At 40.4% G+C, this 16,480-nt stretch overlaps 1 protein-coding gene across 2 annotated transcripts in view; it reads left to right on the top strand.

Annotated features, from left to right (window-relative positions):
- NKAIN1 (sodium/potassium transporting ATPase interacting 1) overlaps positions 1–15,519 on the top strand; it is a 41,201-nt gene extending 25,682 nt beyond the window's left edge. The window contains exons 2-7 of one of the 2 annotated variants that reach the window (XM_044286726.1): positions 3,317–3,454; positions 6,572–6,652; positions 6,886–7,083; positions 10,020–10,080; positions 11,025–11,106; positions 13,207–15,519. In XM_044286726.1, coding sequence (XP_044142661.1) covers positions 3,317–3,454; positions 6,572–6,652; positions 6,886–7,083; positions 10,020–10,080; positions 11,025–11,106; positions 13,207–13,216 — 570 coding nt within the window. In that variant the 3' untranslated portion in view covers positions 13,217–15,519. The remainder of the gene's footprint in view (positions 1–3,316; positions 3,455–6,571; positions 6,653–6,885; positions 7,084–10,019; positions 10,081–11,024; positions 11,107–13,206) is intronic. The other variant, XM_044286727.1, reaches the window with a different exon arrangement.
- The last annotated feature ends 961 nt before the right edge of the window (positions 15,520–16,480 follow it).

The raw sequence follows: 16,480 nt of genomic DNA, 5'->3' as shown, positions 1-16,480 counted from the left end.
AAAGTTAAAACAGAGAAAATAAACGTGGAGCAAACCACTGTAATGCAATAGTCGTACCCAAACCATGAACTTATGCATAGTTCCATAGGTAGGTACATGTCAAACTGGGGGTGAAAACAGAAAGCATACGCAATTAGCTCAGGCTGAATTCTGCCGACTCCCTCGCCCAAAACATAAAACTACAGAGAAAAGGCAAAAAGGAAAAGATGTAAGAAAAAGACTAGTTCAGGGTATGGGCACTACATGCCACTCCCCATCCATTCTTGCAGGGGAGGCGCTCTTGGTTGTTGGAGGGTCCTCTTCTATAGGGATGCGCCATTTGGTCATGAGGACCTTGCCTTCTTCCACCGAGGAAGCTGCATGGAAAGTTCCTTTCCTATTGATGAGAATTTTGGTGGTGATTCCCTAACGGTATGGTATAGCATGTTGTCTCAGTATAGTTGTGAGTAGAGCAAGGCATCTATGGTAAATCTGTAAACAGCTTCAAGGAGACATAGGGCTCAGGTAGCGGCTGTTGTTTATGTGCAATTTCCTTAAGCTTCATCTTAACATGATAGAAGGAGTATCTGGCCAAGCCATCCCTAGGCACACAGGATATTGGGTGGTTTAGGAACCCTGTGTGCTCGATCTATGCGGAGTTCATAGTCAGCACAAGCAGGGAGTAGTACCTTAGTTAACTGTTGCAGGTATGCCCGAAGTTCCAAGCCCAGAATTGTTTCTGGGAGTCCACCAGCTCATTATGCGCCCCAACAAAAGACGCCATTTTGGATTCTACATGGGAGACTCTGTCCCCTAAATCATTAAGCATGGAGTGCAGCGACAGCAAAAGTTTGGAAACGTCCTTATGTAATGAAAAACGCAGGGCCAGCAGCATGTCCTTCAGTGTATTTTCAGAGGCCGCCTTATCTGAAATTTGGAACGAAAATATTAGTATCCTCTATAGGGGTATTAGGGAGTGAAGAGGCAATACCCTGGTCTGCAGCGTGCATGTACTGTCGCTGCTTCTGGGGGCTAGCATACTAAGCGGCCAACTTAGATGCAGGCCAAGCCACTCACCCGCCAGTTAATTTTTTTCATCTGCACACTTTTCAATCTCAATCACTACTTGTCTCCAATTTAAAGCAAGGAGAAGAGCAAGGAGATAAGGGGTTTGGAGATAAGGGTCAGTACTAAGATTGTAGAACCCTTAAGAATAAATTGTGTCTGTTTCTGTATTAACTATATCATTGAGGATCGTGCAGTGTGAATGTTACACATGCTGGTGGACTTATGTCAACTAATACATAGGTGACCCTTTCCACATTTTGGGACTCCTCCATGGCTCTCCACTTACCCATACTGCATGCAGTCATTTTTAGAATACTCACCAAGACTTGGAGATGTTTCATTTCAGTGCTCTTCTAAATTTCACTATTAGATTTTGCATCTATGGCTGGAAGGCTTATCTAATATGTCTGCAAAATGTAATTAGACATATCAATTCAGTGTCATTTAAATGTCTGATAGCACGTGCTTATTTTCTAATTTAATATAAAATTTCCTATACACCTATCAGCTTGATGGACATTCTATTCAAAAATCATAGGTGTAAATAGAGAGTTGGTCACATTTTAAGGCCATCTTTCACTCTCCTTGGAAGTCAATATGATTATAGAGTCTTTCTGGGGGGATTTGTTCCCATTCAGTCAAAAGAGCATTTGTGAGGTCAGACAACGATGTTGGATGAGAAGGTCTGGTTTGCAAATGGTGTTCCAATTCATCCAATTGTGTTTACAGGGGTTGAGGACAGGGCTTTGGTGTGGAAGAACTCGAGAATCCTGCACAAACTCTTCAAACCATGTCTTTATGGATCTCATCTTACCACAAATTTTAAAACAGCCCACCTACAGTTTTTTGTTTTCTAGCTTAAACCTAGAAAACAGCCACATACCACTATCCCTCTTCCATCATATTTTATTGCAGGTACTATGAAACCAATAGGTAGCATTCTTTGGACATCTTCCAAACCCAAATTTAGACTGACAGTAAGTGAAATGTAATTCTTCAATGCAGAGAATGTTTCCTCTGCTCCAGTGGCAGCATCCTTTCCAGCACTCTAGCTGAGCCTAAGCATGTAGGGTGGTTGTAACCCCTGGAAATGAGCCGTGCATAATGTGATGGAAACATGAATTAAACCAGCAAAGAGGCAATATGGACAAGCACAATACATTAGTAAGCGCCTTGTATTAACTTAAATGCCATTTGCTGAATTGAGACAGCCCCTTGGCTGAGCTGCTCTTACTCCTAGATTATAGTTGACCAGGGCAGATTTAGAAGATCAGGAATTGAACAAATTTACACACAGCAGCTTTGGTGTAGAAATTCCTACAACTGATAAATCCATTCAGTCTTAGAGTGGTTGGTAGTATCTGGTATGTTGCATCTGGGCAACCACTTTTCTAAATAAGGAGTGCAAGAAAAACTTCAAGGCATCATGTAATATCATGCACTAAATGCAGTGAGCTCCAGACATCTCTCAGACGCATGCTTGGCTGTTTCCATAATGGAGATAGGCACAGTTACCTCCTCTCCTGCTATTTCAGGCCACCATCAAAAGTCTTGGATTGAAAAATTAGGATTTAGCCACCACGTCTATCAGACATTTTTTTCTCATATCCTGTAGATATGCCACAAAAATCTTTTGTTGGAATACCACTTTAAACATGACTCCACTCAAAGCATTCCTAGAACCACTAATTAATATTTTCAATATTTAAAGGGTAATTTGGAGAATAACACTGCTGTGGCATCAAGATTCCTTCCCGTGTTATCTTCCCAAACATGAAATTCCAATCTGATATAATTGTTTTGAAATACAATATTTCACTGCATGAATACTAATGAGAGAATTATAAGGGTATTCATACTTTAAAGACGCCCTGTATGTGTCTGCGTGCAAATATATGTGAGTGCATTCTGGTGCTTGAATATTTTCTGTTCAATAATCCAATTAAAACGGCAAGCTTCTGAGGTTAAAAGCTTTTTAATTACCCTATGCTTCTTCAATATTATTGATAGTATTGTTTTAACCCTCATGTTACCCTTCCCTTTGCAGCATCCTCCATAATCCCTTTCAAGTATGCACGTGTTGCCCTCATTCAAAAGCATTTTTAAAGCCTGGGAAAGGGCCCCATAAATATTGAATGAAATGCTCAGTTGTGAATCATCATTAGGTCACTTTGTTCCCTTCAGCCCATCAAATCATAATGTTTGGCCACTTTACTGCCTTGAGAGACTGACCATTCACTTCATGGATTTTTGTATTAAATTATGACAGGCAGCAGCTCTACAGAGGCAAATATTTGACTTCCTCGGCTACCAGTGGGCTCCAATATTAGCCAATTTCCTGCACATTATGGCTGTCATCCTGGGGATATTCGGCACTTTACATTACAGATCTAGATACTTGATCTTGGTAAGTAATATTTTTGCCTATAAGATTTTATGTAAAGAAATAGCACTATTTTAGAGTATACTGTAGATAAAATACACATAGCTGCAATTGATCATAAACTTATTTTGTACCTTAAAGGTTTATTCCAGGATTGACTTATTTGATAAATTCCACCCTACTGCACTTTGACCTGCATGTAAACTTCTGGCATGGACAGGGTCGCATGCGTTGCTGCAGCCAATGACTGACCTCAGCTGCAATGTGACCCCAAGCGGTACGTGATCCTGCAGTGACATGCCACTTGGAAACATGTGACTACTGAGGCCAGCACATATTACCCCTGGAAATTTACATGCAAGGAACAAAGCCTGGGACCAATGGAACCGAGCAGCGGGGAACAGGTAAGCATGTTTCCCTCCACAGGTCCGGAATATAAAAGATAAGTCAATCCTGGAATAATCCTTTAAAACACATAGACACAGAGGGGTGGATTTACTATGAAAATGCTGTTTGCCACTTTATTACCTTAGACACTTTTTGTGGCTCGCTCAGTAAGTGGGTGTGACTTTACAGGAAAGTGGGCATGGCTTAGTAAGAGGGGCGTGGGTGAGGTTTCCAGAATGACGCCAGAGTCTTTTTTTGACATAAAGGAAGTCTAATAGGCAGTGGCAAACACAGAGAAGTAAGGGCCCCCTAGCAAGGATCAAACCAGGCCCCCCACACAGGACAGAAGGGTTTCGCCTTAACCCCTTTCAATGATCCTTGGGCCATTTTTCCACTGCCTCATTTGCTAAAACTTGTTCCTTTAGGCCCCTTTCACACAGGCGAGTTTTCCGCGCGGATGCGATGCGTGAGTTGAACGCATTTTACCAGCACTGAATCCCGACCCATTCATTTCTATGGGGCTGTTCACATGAGCGGTGATTTTCACACATCACTTGTGCGTTGCGTGAAAATCACAGCAAGCTCTATTTTGTGCGTTTTTCACGTAACGCAGGCCCCATATAAATGAATGGGGTTGCGTGAAAATCGCAAGCATCCGCCAGCAAGTGCGGATGCAGTGACATTTTCACGCACTGTTGCTAGGAGACGATCGGGATGGAGACCCGATCATTATTATTTTCCCTTATAACATGGTTATGAGGGAAAATAATAGCATTCTGAATACAGAATGCATAGTAAAACAGCGCTAGAGGGGTTAAAAAAAAATATATAATAAATTAACTCACCTTAATCCACTTAATCACGCAGCCAACATCTCTTCTGGCTTCTTTCTTTGCTTTGTGCAGGAACAGGACCTGTGGTGACATCACTCCGGCCCATCACATGGGTAAAAGATCATGTGATGACCGGAGTGACGTCACCACAGGTCCTGTTTCTGCACAAAGCAAAGAAAGAAGCCAGAAGAGATGCCGGCTGCGCAATCAAGTGGATTAAGGCGAGTTAATTATTTTTTTTTTTAACCCCTCCAGCGCTATTTTACTATGCATTCTGTATTCAGAATGCTATTATTTTCCCTTATAACCATGTTATAAGGGAAAATAATACAATCTACAGAACACCGATCCCAAGCCCGAACTTCTGTGAAGAAGTTCGGGTTTGGGTACCAAACATGCCGATTTTTCTCACACAAGTGCAAAATGCCTTACAATGTTTTGCACTCGCGCGGAAAAATTGCGCATGTTCCTGCAATGCACCCGCACCTTTTCCTGCAACGCCCGTCTAAAAGAGGCCTTAGAGCGTAGAATCCTGACCAAGTTTTCACCTCCAGTAGAAGAGGGGATAATCCCAACTAAGACTGGGCCTCATAAGAGTCGCGTGGTCTGCATTTGCCACTGTGATAAATCTGGCGCAGACCTTGAGTGGCCACTATGCTCTTGTGATGTGTCCCTCCATGCCCTGATGATATAGATATCCCCACTTACACAGGCAATTGTATAGAAACACAGCATTACCGCTTTAGACTCTGGATTCTGGACAGTGTTTATCTCTGTGGGACAGTTATAAAAATTACAATTTCCTTTCCCCACCAATTAATGTACCAAGTGATAGTCGACTAGAGGAATTGTTATAAGATGGATGTTTCTATCACTACAATCATGTTTGTAGATTTTTTTTTGTATCTTTGATCATACTAGTGACAGTAAAGAAGAGCTATGTCAGAAAAAGAACATTTACATTTCATAGTTCAACCTCACCAATGAAAATTATACTTTATAACTCAAGTTTTTAAATATCCCTACGTTATTTACTGTCTCCCATTGGTCACAGATAGTGTTGTGCGAAGCAAGCTTTGGATGCTTCATCCGAAGTCGCTTTGTTCAAAACTTCTGAATAAGGCCTCATGCACACGACCGTTATGTGCATCCGCGGCCGTTGTTCCGTTTTCCGTTTTTTTCCGCGGAACCATTGACTTTCAATGGATCCGTGGAAAAATCGGAAAATGCACCGTTTGGCATCCGCGTCCGTGATCCGTGTTTCCAGTCCGTGAAAAAAATATGACCTGTCCTATTTTTTTCATTGCCAATGGTTCACGGACCCATTGACTTGAATGGGACTTGAATCACGGATGCACACAAGATTGTCATCCACGTCCGTGATCCGTGTCCGTTTTTTCCTATCATTTCAAAGGCAAACTTGACTTAGATTTTTTTTTCATTTTTCATGTACGTGGATCCTCCAAAAATCAAGGAAGACACACGGAAGAAAAAACGGACACGGATCACGGAACAACGGAAATCGTTTTTGCGGACTGCAAAAAAAACGTCCGTGTGCATGAGGCCTAATACTGTACGGAGATTTGTCTCTGTACAATATTAGAATGTATGGGCTCCGATGAGCCAAAGTTAGTCATACACAAAGTTGCTCATGACTTCATTGAATAACTTCGGTAGTTGATTTTTAAATTGGTACTAGTCGGAACCAAAGTCGAGTTTGGTTTCAACTTGGAAGTTCGGTTATCCATAGAAACCAATCAGATTCCACCTTTCATTTTTAACAGCTCTTTTGTAAAATGAAAGGTGGAATAGGACTGGTTGCTATGGGCAACTAAGACAGTTCTACTTGACAACAGTTTGATAAATATCCCTGTAAGTATTTGTTGGCCATTCATGTTCTATCTATTCTATTTTTATGCAGTATTCTGTATGGCTGGCATTATGGGTGGCATGGAATGCCTTTATAATCTGTTTCTACTTGGAAGTGGGGCATTTATCACAGGTAAGACATTATCTACCATCCTCAGGATGTTAAATTCTGTTATCGCCATATTACGCATTTCTATATTTGATATCACTGGGATTAATACGATCGTATGCCATCCTGTGAGATCACAAAAAACCTTGTTAGAGGACAGTATCTGATTGCATCCTTGGATCTATATGTACAGTTCTTGCACAGACACATAACATTGCATGAATCTAGAGTAATTTGTGTTATTGATTTGTTTCCAGCACAGGGACCTGATAATGAATTTTAACACCTCCCTGCATCGGTCATGGTGGATGGAGAATGGACCAGGCTGCCTTGTGACACCTGTTCGTACACCACCTCTGTCACTGGCAGATCATCACATGGTCACAGTGACTGGCTGTCTTCTCGACTATCCCTACATTGAAGCGCTGAGCAGTGCACTACAGATCTTCCTGGCGGTGAGTATGAATGAAACCATGAGAACCATTTTAGCTTTGGAGGTCAACATTATTAATTATGGACTTGACTATAATTGCTGCCGATTTCCCAAACCCCATAATTATTCTTCAGTAATGCCTGCAATGTCCAAGAGGGATCTAAATTAGAGAAAATTGTTACTGCTGCCTCGCTATTTTTCGCTTCCTATACCCCTTCAAACAACAGTGACAAAGACAAAGGTTCTCAGCAGGAACTCTCTCATTGCTTTTGTATAAAAATCAGAGCGAGGGTCATAATTGTGTATCTAACTAAAGCCTTAAAACATAACAGTTGAATTCATTTGATTAAAACCATAAAATAGTTATTATCTGTGGTGAAGAGAGCAGAGATGTATGGGGTCAGCGTATCAAATACAAATACCAACTAAAATAGCAACAAAAAAATAGATCTTATTTGATATTTGCATTCAGATATTTCCTATATATCATAGGAAATATCTATAAAATGTCTGTAACGCATATACATGATATACAACCAGATTCAAGGATCAGATAAGTATTAGGCATGTGTAGAGAAGATCATTGTGCTTCCCACAGTTAGAAAATCCTGGTGCTATAAACTCAACTCCGCCCCTAAGGAAAATACGTTTTTAGCTCAGGAGCAACCCAAAAACATGAAGCGAGCAGGGAGACCTCTCATTGGATGTCTGAAAATGATGTTATCACCATAGCCATACCGGAATGAAACTATCCCCTTTTAGACAGCCTAGGAGGGGCCTCCCTTCTGGCTTTGTGACAAATGGGGCAATAAGGGAGGGACCTGCAGTAAAACGCAGTGCCTCACTGGCATTTAGGGTGCATCCTGGACCTGGACCCAGTGTGCTAGACTGACATGCTGCTGGTCCATACAGCCACCCATCCATGTTTATTTAACCTTTTTTCTTTTACTACATATGACTAACACTTTGCTCTCTACCTTGCCTCTCCTATCCCGCTGATTAACACATAGGGGCAAAAAGTTTGAGGTCCTAGAGAGGGTCAGTTCTGCTGAGTTAGGTTGTCCTTAATAGGGTAGCAGCTTGATGATCTATTAGGGTAAGAATTTCTGAGGGTTTAGCATTAGGGGACTTAGGCTCATACAGCAGAAACAAACACATTACAAACACACATTCTTAGCTTTTCTCATTACTAACCAGCAGAAGTGTCCTCCATTCTCATTAATTTGTGATACATTACTTATTTTTAACTGGTACTAATAAAAAGTATATTTACAAACACCTTTTTAGCAATAACTTTCCTGTATAGTGTCATTCAGCCCATGTGGAATGTGACAGTTATAGGGCTTAAAGGGGTTCTCCAGGAATTTTTAAAATTGCAATCCTCCCTATGATATGCCATCATGGATGAGCAGCCAGACAGGAACACTGGCTAATATGTAGTATATGCAAGTGCCAGAGCATAGTTTGTAGTGAGGTCCTAACACACACTTCCCTAGACAGCTGCCAATGGAGGCAACAAGTCCTGCTCACATTCTAGGTCTGGTTGCTGGTCGCCATTTTAAATAATTCCCAGAGACCTCCTTTAAAAATGTAAAGAACCCTCCCAAGTGCAAATATTAATTTGCCTTATTGTGATTATGGGTTATATGGACATAATGTTTTATATAGTAGCTACTTAGCCTACAAGCAGAATCAAAGGTACTTCATAATGTTCCCAAAGCCATTAAGTTTACAAATTAAAGGGTAACTGTCATATATATTTTTTTTAAGTAATTGGCTTGGTCTCACTAAGTACACCTTAGTTCCCTAGTCAATACTTTTCAATAGGTATTGAATTACCCAGTAATTGCAGCTTGCTCTTTGCTCCCCCAGGCATTTTAGTGGTACGGCTAAAACAGCGTTGGCGTCCTTCGTCTCCTATCTTCTATATACAGAAGACAGAGGACTTAGCAGTGGGCAGTCCTTAATGCTGCATGCGCGCTCCCGTTCGACCGCTGAAGTGACTTGCTTCTAGAGCGATGTAATTCCCGCTCTACGGACTAATAAAGCGCCAAGCGCTCTCAGGAGGGAGAGGGCGTGTTTAACTGTGGGAAAAGCCGATTGGTTGGGGTGAGGCTGCGCGTTCTCGAGATGATCCTAAGTAATTCTGGGTAGTTAGGGAAGGCAGTCTTAGCCTCAGGGTAAGGGCCTCAGCGGCTATCTTTAGAAGATTATCAGAAAGAAGTCTAGTGAGGAACGGTTGCTATGGACGGAATCTTATTAAACAAGTGGTATGTGAACACAATTAGGCTACTTTCACACTAGCGTTCGATCGGATCCGTTCTGAACGGATCCGATCATAATAATGCAGACGGAGGCTCCGTTCAGAACGGATCCGTCTGCATTATTTTAGCATATAAAAGCTAAGTGTGAAAATAGCCTCGTACGGATCCGTCCAGACTTTCAATGTAAAGTCAATGGGGGACGGATCCGCCTGAAGATTGAGCCATATTGTGGCATCTTCAAACGGATCCGTCCCCATTGACTTACATTGTAAGTCTGGACGGATCCGCACGCCTCCGCACGGCCAGGCGGACACCCGAACGCTGCAAGCAGCGTTCAGCTGTCCGCCTGTCCGTGCGGAGGCGAGCGGAGCGGAGGCTGAACGCCGCCAGACTGATGCAGTCTGAGCGGATGCGCTCCATTCAGACTGCATCAGGGCTGGACGGCTGCGTTCGGGTCCGCTCGTGAGCCCCTTCAAACGGAGCTCACGAGCGGACCGACGAACGCTAGTGTGAAAGTAGCCTTATTAGTGATTATGGATTATCACCACAGCAGCAACAACATATATGAAAATTTCATTTTGAGTGAAAATATAACAGTTACCCTTTAAATATTTATTAGACAATTCTCTATTAAAAATGTGTCCTCGTTATTCATATTCCATTATTTTTCTTTTCTGTTTTTGCCTACTCACAGCTCTTTGGCTTTGTGTATGCCTGTTATGTCAGCAAAGTTTTCATGGATGAAGAAGACAGCTGTGAGTATTGTATATAAAGTGCCTTCATAATATACAAGGAGAGATGTGAACTTTTCAAAATGCAACAAAGGAAAGATGTTATGCTATGCAATATGTCATTTTATTACGACAACTCAAGTTTATCCTTAAACCTAACACTTTTGTCTTAGAAAGCTTTGGTTTGTGATTTTTTTTTTTATTCATTAGCATAGCTAACCATGACCACTTTTACACCCACATGTCAAAGCTGGAGTGAGTGGTGTAAAAAGGCAAAAAGTTGCAAAAGCCCTAATTTCTTACTGTCTGAAGTCAGAATTCTGGAGTAAAGGCATGATAAATCAGGGCCACTGTATTAATAAAAATGGCATACATCACACAATTGTTCATATATTACATATGCGAATATGATATGAAATTGATTCGGAAGATATGTAAACTTAATGGTATTATGGGCCACAACAATGTCCCTACCAGCAGAGGTTGTCTACATGCTGCCCACAGACCCTTCTGGCTGTGTGGAAGAGACAGAGGAGTTCTAGTGTGGATGGTGGAGGCCCCTACAACAGAGTAGCCACATTATACAGCATTCAAGTTTTGGGTAACTGCATTGTTTGCTTAGGGTTAAAAGCAACCCTGGCAGGAACATAATTGTGTCCCAAGTTTTTTATGATTACAATGTTGGATGACACCTTGATACATGAGTAATTGTAGTAAGCAAACTAAAAAGTTAATTGCCTATGTATATTGAAGGCAAAAACCCAAAGGTAAAACACTCCAAGAAAACTGATGGATGATTACATTGTGGACCATCAATCACATGAACATAAGAAAGTGTGAAGCACAATGGAGAAAAATATTAAATAATAACCTACACTGAACTAATAGGTTGTTTAATTTACAATTTTTAAAAATCCATTTAAATATTGTTTATTAACTACACGTCTACCTTGTCTATTTCTATTAAGTTGATTTCATTGGCTCCTATGATTCCTACGGATATCAGGCTCCCATGAAGACATCACACCTCCAGTTGCAGCCACTCTACAAGTGCGTGTGTTAAATTTGCTTTGTATGAATGTTTCGAGAGATATTTCTAGCTCATTGTTCTGAAAATGTTAGATCACTATCTAGTAAGCCCTGCTTCAAAATGAAGGACCATCACCCATGTTCAACAGCAAAACAAGGAAAGCAGTAGTGTCAGTCGCACACCACACCATGTCTGTATTACAGAAATTGACCTTATTGGTCTCGACAAGAGCTTGACTACTCCACTCCAATTGTAGTGATCCATATACTCTATAATATGACTGGATACATTTAGGGTCCATTCGCACGTCCGTAAGTGTTCTGCGGATCTGCAAATTGCGGATCCGCAAAACACGGACACTGGCAATGTGCATTCCGCAATTGCAGACAAGAATAGGACATGTTCTATTTTTTTGCGGAAACGGAAGCACGGATGCGGAAGTGCGGATCCGCGGATGCGGACAGCACATCCCGGCCCCATTGAAAATGAATGGGTCTGCACCCATTCAGCAAAATTGCGTAACGGATGCGGACCTATTTTGCGGATGTGGGAATGGACCCTTAAGCATAGCTATGGGTTTTTGAGAATAATTTCTTTTTATCTAATGCCCACTGCCTGTCTCTTGCAACAGAAAATGTATACTTACCTCCTCACTGTCAGTCCAGTCCTCCGCGCTGCCTCAGGTGTGTCCATGTTCCGGTCCTGGAGTGTTTACATCTGGCACTGCATGGGCAATGACTGGTCTCAGGAGTGATGTGCTGCTGGTGGCCACGTTACTGCTGATGCTACAATGTACACACTCTGGAGACCAGAAAATGGACACAGCAGAGGCAGTGTGTAGGACAGCAGCATCAGGGAGCAAGTATGAATTTTCTGTTTCAGGAGGACGCCTGTGGGCATTAGAATTAGATAAAAAGTAATTCCTTGATAACCCCTTTAATTTTAGTGCCTACATGCTTCAATGTTGTTTCTTAAATAAATACAGTAATAATTCAGGTTTGCTTTGTGTAATACAGCACTAGTGAGTCCATATGGCGTTGCACAGTGTCAATTTGTCTCCTTAGTACAGAGCTCCACTATCTCAGTGCATTACTGTAGACCACCAATGAGAATACTGATATTGATCCATTCACTGCCCTAGACCACAAGGTATACTAAACATTAACCCTTTCAATGTCTTAGACAACCATGGATTCTGACATTAAGGCAATCACTGCCTTAGACCACTGGGAATCCAAACATTGATCCTTCACTGTATTATACCACCAGGTTTACTGACCCTAACCATTTCACTACCCTACACCACCAGAAATTCAGATAATAACCCTTTCACTGTCCTAGACCACCAGGCATGTAGGCAATAACCTTAACTCTGGTAGAACTTGATGCTGTTTAATACTATTTGCCCGGTTGGTATGTGACACTGTACCTCTAGCTGCTTTAAAAGTAATTATTAGGGTGTTGTATTTATTTCATATAGTTCTGTATTGTCTGGTGTAGAGCAAACATTGTTGTGGGTGGATGTCTGTGAGGAGGATTTGCAAAGGAAGGGGTTGGGGGAGCTTAACTTTTGTATCAGGGCCCATGAACCTTTAGCTATACTACTCTACTCTACTATTATATAAAATTCTTGCATGCAATCCTACTCATATACAGGTGAAACTCGAAAAATTAGAATATCGTGCAAAGTTGATTTATTTCAGTAATGCAACTTAAAAGGTAAAACTAACATATGAGATAGACTCATTACATGCAAAGCGAGATATTTCAAGCCTTTATTTGGTATAATTTGGATGATTATGGCTTACAGCTTATGAAACCCCAATGTCACAATTTTGAGGTACCCTTTGCTCAGGGGGTATGGATTAATTAGCTGACTAGAGAGTGACACTTTGAGCCTAGAATATTTAAGCTTTTTCACAAAATTCTAATTTTAAGCTGCATTAATGCAGATCCTATTAATTTGCTCTACTGAAATAAATGGACTTTTGCACGATATTCTAATTTTTGAGTTTCACCTGTATATCTTTTTTATTTTTATTTTTTATTATCTGTATATCTTGAAACTATAATCAATATTATATTTTCACTAAAAACATTATCTGTCTTTTTTTCTGCAGGCCTGGCTAGAGCTACTCCATGAGTCTTCATTCACTACACATTTTACCCAGTCGATGCCCTTCCTGTATCTCTTCACATCTCATTTAGGTTCCCCACTTATATTCCTGATCAGTGGTCGAAATGCCTTAAAACACCTTAACACAGCAGTAGCAATGTTCAGATGTATCTGGACTGGTTGCACGCATTTAGCATTGCAACTATGTTTTTAAATATGGCTTGCAATGACTGGCAGTACAGTGGTATACGTTGGCTGGTTTAATCATAACTAGCTATGTGTCAAACACTGATCACTGGAAAGTAGAGGTAGTAATGGCAGCCGAAGAGGTTAGGTAGATAATACAAAATTATTTGTTAGAAAAAAAAAATCCATGTCAATTAGACCACTCTTAGACTTAGTATGAAGAGGAGATTTGAAGTTTTTGTTTAAGTCTTTTTGTTTTCAATTCAGGAGGAACAGTAGACCTTGCCAAACAATATAGTGTTGAGGGATTGTCATATTTTAGATATCCAGTTATCACCCATCAGTACGTTAAATTCGTCAAACAATACCAAGTGTCAGAAAATGTGTAGCACTTCCTAGAACAGGACTATAGGTTGACACATATGTAGGCATAGCACTTTTCCGAGAAGCGAGTGAAAATCTACAACTCTGGAACATTGCTGAAGACCCAATAATGAATGAAAATAGCTATTTGGGTTTTTGACTGTGTACCTTCACAAACTAGCTTAGCATCTACTGTTCTTTATTGTATATGTACCATTACATCGGTGCACCAAGGTCAGTTGTAGAACTGCAAGAGTTATATATAGTATATATGCACTTTTCTAGCCATACTTTTTCAACTTTGCAAATAGCCTTCATTTTAAAAAGAAATCCTTCAGTTTTGTGTATTCAGTTACTATTCAGTTAATATTTGTCTCTTCTTCTACTGTTTGTGGGTTAGAAAAAAATAGAGAGCAGATGGAGAAGAGTAGCATACAACTACAAGGGCAAATAGCAATCAGGATTAATTTGTAGTCTGTAACCATGGAAACAAATACATCTGGATAATGGCTGTATACACAAAATAATAGAATTTTGTTTTTAATTGAGAGTATTTACAAAGTTGCTAAAAATAAAATGGATACAAAAGGGCATTTTAAGTATTACAAAAATGTGTAGGTTATCACAAAATATGGGGTTGCACTGTCAATGTCTATTTAAGATTGTAATACAGTAGCTAAAAAACTTCAAAGGAAGACATAGTTGGAACAATGGTCAGATAAGAAAACTGTACATATGTTTTGGAGTTGGTCTATCTACAATTTTCTAAATACTCTGCAATGTTCGCAGTTAGTAGAGAATGCAATAGGTGCTGCATTATAGATTGGAAGAGGTGGAACACAACTCCAAGACCTGCTTCTACAAGGTTCTAGTAAATAGGTGCTGACTCATTGTTCTACTACACATTTATTTATATAGGAACAGAACAACTAATCCTTGGTCAAATAAATAGCATCATTTTATGACGTTATTACAATGGCAAGGAAATATCTTGGCCAGCTCCGCTGAAGATCTACAACCTTGAATGGAAACTGAATAGGAGGATGCACTTAACTAAACTCAAAAGTATTTTTAAAAGCTCACTCTTACTAGGAAGCAAGACCTCTGGTAAAGGAAATGATAAAAATCATCCCTTGTTTTACAAGGAGTTCTAGATGGGTAAATTCTACAAACTCAGGTGATAGCGAGGCAACAGACAACGAAACTACACTTGGCAATACCCTTGGAGGGCACTTTGTCCGGCACTGGGAGGAAATTAGTGGGAATACTTTATGTACTTCCTGTCTTTTTATTTGTTTGATATATATGATGTGCAAACCTACTACTGTACAGTTTGAATCAAAATGTCATTTTTAGCCTTAATGGTACTTTATGGTCCATCGCCACAGCTGGAACATTTCAGGAAAGTAACAATTTTAATGTTAACGACAAGCAGTTTGTATAGATATCTTCAAGACAGCAATATCGCATATTCCATTTACAAATTCAATTAGTTCATTTCTACCCATGTATTATTATTTTGTTAGACATGAATTTTCTACCACTGTATGAAGAGAACTTTAGCATGGTGTCTCTGTGGCCATGATGTCATAATGTAATAGTGTGTGCACTGTCGATAACACAGGGGTAGAATTGAGAGATGGCAAGAAGGCATCAATAATCAATTATGCTGGTCTGTAATGTTAAAATGGGCGAATAGCAGAGCACAATAATTGAGCTTCCTTAAAAGGGGTTGTCTCACTTCAACAAATGGCATTGATCATTTAGAGAAAGTTAATTCAAGGCACTTACTAATGTATTGTTATCATCCATATTGCCTGCTTTGCTGGCTGGATTCATTTTTCCATTACATTATACACTGCTCATTTTGCTAAAGTTACAGCCACGTCCATTGCATATACGAGGTGTCCAGGACAGGAGCTGCTGCACATGAGTGCCTATGTACACTCCCCCGGTCCCAGCCACAAGAGAGGCCAGTGTTTTTCCTATAGTATACAAGCGCGGCCACTGCTACTGGATTGCAGGGTGGTCATAATAACCCCTGGATATGAGCAGTGCATAATGTGATGGAAAAATGAAACAAACCAGCAAAGGAGGCAATATGGACAATCACAATACATTAGCAAGTGCCTTGTATTAACTTTGTCTACGCGATGAATGCCACTTGCTGAAGGGCGGCAACCCCTTTAACATTTATGATGGGGAATATTGGCACTGGTGTTGCACCTGCACTGTGAATGCAATAGGATTGCAATTGTATGTAATGGCCATAGTGGCCGTGCCATTGTAGGAACATTATAACATACATACAGCACAATATGGACACCATAATGTGCCAATACCGCTCCTGTATGCGTGTTATGTGTGCTAGTATGAAGGAGATGTTTGTATTCATTTTAGTTTTTGTGAAGTCTAAACGCTCTCACAAACCATATACATTATGAGTGTAGCGTGTGATGGTGACTGCTATAATACCATAGGCCTTGGTACATAGGATCATAGATTTCATCATCTAAAAGAGATCACAGCAATGTTACCTCATAAAAGACTAAGAACAACAACACATTCAGTTTTTTATATGCAGTTTTTGAAGCCAAACTCAAAAACTAAAAGGATAAAAACTATTAATGCCAGATATTACGTTGCTTCTTCTTTGAATCCACTTCTGGTTTAGGCTTCAAAACTGCATTAGAAAACCTACAAATGTGACTATACCCTTACAGGTCCTT

The sequence above is a fragment of the Bufo gargarizans genome, chromosome 3, assembly GCF_014858855.1.
Source record: "Bufo gargarizans isolate SCDJY-AF-19 chromosome 3, ASM1485885v1, whole genome shotgun sequence".
Lineage (NCBI taxonomy): Eukaryota > Metazoa > Chordata > Amphibia > Anura > Bufonidae > Bufo > Bufo gargarizans.
The sequence above is the reverse complement of the archived record's forward strand: the minus strand, read 5'-3'. Positions and strand labels throughout refer to the sequence as shown.